General features: G+C 46.1%; 1 protein-coding gene across 1 annotated transcript in view; it reads left to right on the top strand.

The window, feature by feature from the left end:
• The first annotated feature begins 816 nt into the window (after window positions 1-816).
• RASAL1 (RAS protein activator like 1) overlaps window positions 817-8,968 on the top strand; it is a 93,721-nt gene continuing 85,569 nt past the window's right edge. Inside the window, exon 1 of the mRNA XM_083145468.1 lies at window positions 817-1,389. Coding sequence (XP_083001594.1) covers window positions 1,325-1,389 — 65 coding nt within the window. The 5' untranslated portion in view covers window positions 817-1,324. The remainder of the gene's footprint in view (window positions 1,390-8,968) is intronic.

The raw sequence follows: 8,968 nt of genomic DNA, 5'->3' as shown, positions 1-8,968 counted from the left end.
AGTATAGTAGCTCTTGCTAACTGCGTTGAGGATCATCTACATTTGTATATAAGTCATTTAAAGAAATTCCTCTCAGATGTAGCAGTACACACCAATAGTTCTAGGTGCCACATTCACAATCTTTTTTTTTACATATATGGAACTAGGCACGCCCTTTAAGTGGAGCATGACACGCCCCCTCAATGGGGCCCTGTGCAAAATTCTACTACCAACTATAATCTCCCTGAAACTAGTTTTCAAAAGTAGGCAAGTATGGGTATAACAGTGTATGGGAATTTGGACTACTTAGCACAGTGGTGGGGAACCTCAGGCCCGGGGGCCGTATGCGGCCCCCGTAGCCGGTCTGAGTGGCCCTCCTCCCCACCCAGCGGCTTTGCTGGGAGTCAAGTAAAGGGGACTTCTTGCGAGAGGTCTGTAGTTCTTGCGAGATTCCTCTTAATCAACAGCAACCGGAGACTGTCAGTCCTATTCAGCGGCAGCCGCCAGAGCATGGGACGGCTGTAGCAGGACAATTTGTAAGAGAAATTTTTACATATGGCCTCCGAAGGATTTTTCCACCATACAATTGGCCCTTGGCCCAAAAAAGATTCCCCACCCCTGACTTAGCAGAAATCACACATATCTTTACCATTACACAATGGGTTAATTCTGAGCAGCTCTGTACTAATGGAAGACGGGCAGCATGATTCCTGCCGTCCTAGCAGCAGGGAGCTTGTTTCTTGCAGAAGAGTCGTGTGGAGATATACAGAGGTAAACAGAGGCTCTTTCTCATAACACAAGACTACCTGCAGGGGGGGCTGAGCTCTCTCCTTCTGCCTCATCCAGTTCTCACTCACACTAGTTTGGAGGAGGCACTGGCAGCAGGGGAAGCAGCATAACATACTGTACTGCTCAGTCATAATACATCTGCGCTTCCAACCTGTGGCTACAGCAGTGTTCCATCCACTACCTACATGGTGCCTAGGAGCCGCCGGTCCGTGACATATGGCTGAATGCAGCAGGAAGCGTCTCCTCGCTGATGTTATGAAGTGTGATGCTACCCTGGACACTGAGTTGGTCAGTCTGTCACGCTGAAGGCACGAGTAGGCGGAGGATGGTCTCTGAATAGGGAATCACTGTATACAGACCATGACAGCGGCATTGTAAAAGGATTTTTTTTATTTATCAGAAAACTTAACCAAAGACAGTCAGGAACAAGGGGCTGTCCAGCATGTGTGCGGGAGCAGCACGGAGGTCCTCTGCTGGAATTGCGGGCTTGCTGCTGCCGGCCACACTCCGAGTCTAGCTGGAGCCACTGCTGCCACTTGGCTGGTCACTGTCCGTCATGGCCCGGAACACAGCGCTGTACTTCAGGCTGGTGGAGGGGAAGAACCTGCCCGCTAAGGATGTGTAAGTCATGCCCTTTCCTCTAGCATCTCCCTCTAACCTCAGCCATGAAGTTTGTACAGGCTGCTGCAGGTTCTCCTGGGTGTATCCGGCTCGACAAAATAGTGGTACCCTGGGACAAAATGCAACATCTCCCTTCTCCCTCCCCCTCTCCCCCTCTCCCCATTGCATCCCATACTCCTATTTATTTTCCTATATATAAAACAACTATTGTATCTATCTATCTATCTATCTATCTATCTATCTATCTATCTATCTATCTATCTATCTATCTATCTATCATCTCCCTTCATTATATATGCTGTTCCTGGTCATGGGTTCCATTGGCTTAACACAGGACTGTCCTGTGTTTTGTCCATCTCCAACACCGATCCGATGCGCATACCATGAATCAGATTGGAATCGGAGATAAAACACATACAATTTGAAATTTTTTCATCTGATTTCTTGGCCAGATCCATCGGAAATGGATGAAAAGTGACCCAATGGCACTGGTATATGGCCAGCTTTAAGCTTGGGTCATCACTTGCGAATTACGCTGTACTAAGGTAATAAGACATGTGTTAGGGGGTTAGGAAATTGCAGGTAAATGCATTCATGTAGGGGCATTAATGTTTTCTTAGCTATTCCATGCTGTTACCGGTGAGTTTAACAGGGAAATGTTCTTATAGGGAGTAATAACTTGATAAGCAAATTAATAGCACATAGATTACTGCATGAATACAGATCTACATTCATAGCATTGAAGCTTGGTCAAAATTGACCACTTTCATATTTGGAAATATTGTACACAACCTAACTGATATTTCAGTTAGAACTACTTATTAAGAATGATAAAGAGTGCTCCAGCCAATCACCTCCTGTCATGTGTTTGAAGAATGACATTCGGAAGCATTTATCATGTGTAGTGAGTGATAACAAGAATATCACTTGTTGATGAATCTACCACTAATTTCAGCACAGAATATATTTATATAGTTAAAAATAATCAAGCGCTTTACACCTTTGGGTAAACAGGTGGAGTTTCCCTTATCTGGTCCCCTGGCGGTCCTTCAAAGGTTCTCCGACATCCACAGTGTTTCGTGGCGTCTACCATTTAACATAAGTAACCAGTGATAACAAGAATGTCATTGTTATTAAATACATGTCCCTTATCCGGACATCCCAAAACCAAAATATTACCAAAACCGTAGGTTTTCTGAATATTTTGTTGTCCCCCTCGCACCTTTACTTATACTCACTCCGTCTCCCGGTGTCCATGGCGGCCATCGGATTCCTCTTTAGCAGCATCCCCGGTCCTAAGGGTGCATTGCACAGGTGCGCCAATGACTACACCGGGGCACCCGCACAATGCATTCTTGGGACCGGGGATCCCGCTGAAGAGGAGTCTGATGACTGCCGTGGACACCGGGGGACAGGGTGAGTATAAGTAAAGGTGCGAGGGGGACAAAAGGGCGGGCGCGACAAAATATTCAGAAAACCTACGGTTTTCATAATATTTTGGTTTTGGGATATCCGGATAAAGGACCTGTATTTAATAACAATGATATTCTTATCACTGGATACTTATGTTAAATGGTACTCTAACCAATCAGCTCCTTACTGTCATGTGTTTGAAAAATTGATTGGCTGGAGCACCTTTTAAAATGATTAAATATACCCCTTTGTATAGCATGGCTGTAGCTCACAGCAATACTAGTCTACGGTTCCCATTTAAGAATGAGACATAAACCTTTAGGGAAGATGTATCAAACTTCACAAAGTGATAAAGTGGAGAGTGATAAACAACCAGCCAATCAGCTCCTACCTGTCATTTTTCAAACCCAGCATGTAACATGGCAGGTAGGAGCTGATTGGCTGGCTGTTTATCACTCTCCATTTATCACTTTTAAAAGCTTGATACATCTGACCCTTAGGCACTTGCCAAAAGGGTTATTTACCCCTTTCAGTATTCAATAAACGTCAGTAATCTGTTTGGCTTATTATCGCTTACAACATCTATAGATGGCAAGAGTTATATGGTCCCCATTGCTGGCACTGGGGACGCAATAGCGCATTTCAAGCTTCATTGCTGAGGCTCCGCTGGGTGAACAAGAAATGGACATTGCACATAGGGTGGCCAATCCCGGGATTGGCGGGATCCCGGGATTTGGCCCCCAAAACGCCGGGATTTCGATCCCGGGATTGGAATTTCCAATCCCGGGATTTCGGGATTAAACTGCGCATGCGCAGTTTAATGCCGGGCAGCGTCTGAGCACTCAGACGCTGCCCGGCTTCCCCATACCCCGCAGTGCGCAGCGTGACGAGGTCACGCTGCGAGGTCACGCTGCGCAGGGCACACGGCACAGCCGCACATCCACGGCTGCCCGCCCGCCCAGCGCTCCCGGCCACCCGCCCGCCCACCCAGCGCTGACGGCCACCCGCCCGGCCACCCACCCAGCGCTGACGGCCGGCCACCCGCCCTCCCACCCAGCACTCACGGCCGGCCACCCGCCCGCCCACCCAGCGCTCACGGGCACCCAGCGCTCCCTACCAACCACCCACCCAGCGGTCCCAGACAACCACCCACCACCCACCCAGCGGTCCCTGACAACCACCCGCCCACCCACCCAGCGGTCCCTGACACCCGCCCACCCACCCAGCGCTCGGGCGGCCAGGGTGTTTTTTATTATTAGGGAAGCCAATCCCGGGATCCCGGGAATCCCGGGATTGAGCATTTTTCAATCCCGAATCCCGGGATTGAAAAAATGCCCCGGGATTGGCATCCCTAATTGCACATGCGCATGACACAGAAGCTAATCCCTGGCAGAAGTAGTCTGCTGTGAAGGGGGCTTTGCTGTAAGTTATGTTGAATTTTAACATCATGTTAGTTAGTAGCACTGTGATACTAAACTTAATATGCCACTCAGTGGCGTAAGTTTGGCCCAGTTGCCCGGAGGCAAGATGAATATTGGTGCCCCCCCCCCACACACACACACACACAACGTTATTCAAAATAAATATATAGTCTGTTATGAAATATATATTATATACTGTATGTATATACAGAAAGAGAGGGAGAACACACATATATTTCAGAACTCAGCCACAGAAGCAATTTTGATGGCTTTCAATTAATGAATTTAAACTGGCAGTGGTGGAGAGGTGCCCCCTTGAGAGCAGGAGCCCCGCGGCAGATAACTCCATTGCCTCCCAGAGTTCTGCCTCTGATGCCACTAGTATTAAGATCTGTAGGCAAATCTTTGGTGTTCTTCTCTGTTTGAAGCTTTAATATGAAATGCACATGGAAATAGCTGTTCAACCTGGCAGAATTTCAGCGGGTATGGGTCCTTAGGTCAACAGTGACTAGGTCCACAGTGGAAAGGTCCACCACTATGGGTCAACACATCAAAAAGGTTGACATGGTAAAAAAGGCTGACCCAAGCAAAAAAGTTTACATGAAAAAGGTTGACATGGGAAAAGGTCGAAATGAGTTGTTCTTTTTTGGTGTCTGTGTCGACACCTGCTCTGGGCCAGGGTTGCGTAAAGATCAGTTTTTGCCCCCCAAAATTGAAAAAAAAAATCTGATTTTGTTGATTTAAATCAGATTTTTTTTATTTAAATCAGATTATTTTTATTTAAAGCAGATTGATTTAAAAAGGATTTTCTTCTTACATTTTTTTCAGTAAAGTAAACAGTTAGACATGAATGTTGAAGTGAGAACAGTAAGAAAATGAGCACAGTAATATAATAAATCCACACTAAACCTATGCACCAAGAAGTACAATTAGGCTCTGAATTTCACTCAATCAGATGTTTGGGTCTGAGTCAAACATGTACATATTTTTGTCCACATTCTCACAGGTGATACGGTCATTAGGTCGACCCTATTAAGGTCGAGATGCATTTGGTCGACCACTGAAGGACGACAGGCCTTAACTTGACACCTGAAATACTGTAGGTCGACAGGGTTGAAAGCACGACATAAGCATTAGCATTACATGAGTTTTTAACTTTTTGTTTTTGAGCCGACATGTGCCGACAGGCAGTATTTCATGCCCTACCATCCACTAGGGGGTAAAGCGAGAATAGAATAGTGTGCCAAGTGCAGCGTGGCACTGTGCCCGAAGCATGACGAGCCATGCGAGGGGACGCAGTACACATTGTCCATGTTGACATTCGACACAGAAACGTGAAACCCTCACATTGGCCCTTATTCTGATTTGGTCGGTGCAACGTACGTACGGTCCGTTTCACCGTACGTTTCCCGTAAGCGGACGGTGAGCATAAGTCCGCCCACACAGCATCCGCATACGGACGGTCACAAACACCGACAAAGGGGAGTGGCGTACACTTGGGCGTACGCCACCGTACACGGATGGATCCCCTCTTAGCCACAGAACATACGCCACCGTATACGGACGGGTCTAGTCCGTTTCCCCACCGACATCTTCCGTATATCTGAGCGTGGCACAGACGGGTCTGGCTTTTTTTCAATGGAAAACTCAGCGTGTGTCACCGATCGTGAGTGAGCGTACGTCCATGCACGGTGGCATACCCTTCACATATATGGCACTGGAAATCTTGACTTTCAACTATAATTAAGACAATTGATTAATTATTCTAATTGTTATTCAATAATTGTTTGATATTAACTCAATTGTCTACCTTAATAAAGACCCTAGTAAAACAACATTTTAACCCTCATTACATGTATATTTGTTATGTTCTAATGTGGCATTTTAATCACTATCTATGTGTCCCCACATTGGTTTTACTTTTAAATAAAGTTATGTTGGTGTTACAGTGAAAAAGTTGACACATGTCGACTTCTGTGAATTGAGTGTCCTGCTTTTTAAAGTATATAAAAACAATTACTGAATGGGTGTAGATGGTTATAAAATAACTACCTTGCCATATATAAGCAGGTCTTAGAATGAATGTTACCTACAATTAAACCAACCTTTACATGTAGAGAAGTGTAGAAAGATATGCTTCCAATGTGTTTGAGGGCTGTGTGTGGCTTGCAGGTAGTGAAATCATGGTATTCACTTAATAGGCTGCAGCATTGCTTATTACATTCAGGTGTAGTAATCAGCGTTAATTAGCAGACCCAGGCGTCCGCTCTCATACGGTATCTCTAGGGGTGGTCTGGAGCTATCTTTGGCGTCCGCCTGTTTTTGGCCCAAAATGCATGGTGCGTTCGCCGATCGAGCAGTTGTAGCACCGTACATTTTTGGTGCACACCCCCGTGTACGCCCATGTTTACGCCCCGTTTCCCTCATTATTCCGGCTGCTCCCCTAAAAACGCCCCCATGCCGCCCACAATGTCCGTACTCTTGCGGACAGGTTTTTTCGCATGGAGAGACCCGTCTGTGAGCGGTGTGAGGTCGCCGCACCTGCGCATTGCGAAAGCTACGCATGCGCAGATGAAAAAAAAAACCGTTCCGCCCGTTGACAGTCCCACCGTAGCGAGCAGAATAACCCCCATTGTCCTTTTGACTGTCAACAGAATGCTTGTGTCGACCTTAGCCATGTCGACATATTTCAGGTGTTGACCTAAGGCCTGTCGACCTTCAGTGGGTGACCCAATGCATGTTGACCTAAATTTGGTCAACCCAATGACCCATACCCCCTCACAGTTGTCCTCAACAGAAAAAGGCAAAAGAAAAAAATAGCATGCAACCAGCTTAGCTGCTTTTTCATTTCCCAATATGTTTTGGATTGTAGAAAACCGTACGTAAAAAAAAAATTCTTTCCTACACTTGATGAAACTGCGGGGAACATCTGCTTCAGAAGATTTACTACAGAAGTGTCTAACTGAAGTTGAGCTATGTAGGACATCCACCAGGCTAGTGTATAGTGCAAATGGTTTCATGGATGCACGAAAATGATGATGATTGGCATAATTTGACAATTATTGGCATGAGCAAATTCTGTACATCTACATGTCTATCTCTTTCCAAGCAGAAGTTGTAGTTTTTTAACTTGTGATTAAATCCATGATTTAATATTTTGATTTACATTGTTTGATTTAAATTGTGCAACCCTGCTTCAACCTGGTGCAAAGCATTATGGGGGTTATTCAGGTTGATTCGCAAGGCTGCGAATTCGCAGCTTTGCAAGTCCACCAAACCCCGCCCGGCGAACGCACGCCCCCCCACCGCCCCAGCAAAGTGCGGCTTCGCCCGCACAGCAGCGAATGGATGTTTTGCATAAACATCCATTCGCTTTGCTGGGGTGTCCGCCCACATCATTCGATGGTCGGTGACCATCGAATGATGTTTAGCGTGCACGCTTATATAAGTGACTTTTGAGTTGCGTATATATGCGTGCACGCTGGCGTGATATGGGCGGGCAGCTGACATCCGGTGATGTCAGCTACCTGGCCCACACACCCGCGTCACTGCCTCATTACCATGAGAACGCCCAGCGTTCTCATGGAAATGCCCATGGAACGCTGGGCGTTCCCATATGGTAATGGGGCAGCCCGGGGCTCCCCGCCCATCTCCGCCCCCCCCTCACTGTCATTGGTGCGTGCACCGGGCGACCCGAAAGGTCGCCGTGGGTGCACGCACCATGCGCCTGCTCATGCGCAGAAACACGCCTGCGCATGCGCAGACGCACAACATCGGTACTGCGTGCGAATGCGCGCAGTACCGATGAAATCTGAATAAGGCCCTATGAGCGTAATGAGCAATGCAAGGAGCTGCCGTACACATAGACAGTGTCCAGAACTTGCCATCTAGTTGTAGACACCTAGGGCCAGATGTACTAAGCTTCAAAAGTGATAAAATGGAGAGTGATAAACAACCAGCCAATCAGCTCCTGCCTGACATTTTTCAAACACAGTCTGTGACATGGCAAGTAGGAGCTGATTGGCTGGCTGTTTATCACTCTCCATTTTATCACTTTTGAAGCTTAGTACATCTGGCCCCTAAAAAAATAAAAAAAATATGTGTCGACTTTGTGCATTGTCGACCATCCGTCGGTCAACCTTAAGGCCCTGTCAACCTTCTGCCTGTTGACCTTCCGGTGTCGACCCAAGGAGTGTTGATCTTTCTTGGGTTGACCTAATGATCCAGACCCAATGAGAGCCAGTGGCTGAAGCCGATGGTAACTGTGTTGAATATTGAAAAGAAAGTATTAGGCACACAAACCTTTGGTGCAGTTGTTCCAAAAAGAAATCTCATTCAAACATGAATGGTAAAAATAACATGTAGCAAATGGACAGAAAATTAATTACAATAAAAGTCGAATTAAAGGAATAAAAAAAAAAGGTAAGGGTAAAGTTCCTACCCTCAAAAGGTGGTGAGTGTCATGAGGGCTTTTCTTAATATGTTGTTCCAAATGCTACAGTACTCCCTATATTTACACTCATACGCTTTGCAGTAGAAGTGTATCCCAAACTGGATATGGCAGGTATGTCTTGTGGCAGGCAGGTAGGCAGAACCAACACATTTCATGCTAATAGGCTTATTTTCAAGGATCCTTTTTTAACACCAAAGGTTCTGTGCCACTTTCTTTCTTTACTTTATTAAGTTATTTTTTATAATATGCACATATTATATAATGCTTTACATTGAATATTTTGAATTCACAT

Source organism: Crinia signifera, chromosome 1, assembly GCF_055691185.1.
Source record: "Crinia signifera chromosome 1, ASM5569118v1, whole genome shotgun sequence".
Classification (NCBI taxonomy): domain Eukaryota; kingdom Metazoa; phylum Chordata; class Amphibia; order Anura; family Myobatrachidae; genus Crinia; species Crinia signifera.
The sequence above is the reverse complement of the archived record's forward strand: the minus strand, read 5'-3'. Positions and strand labels throughout refer to the sequence as shown.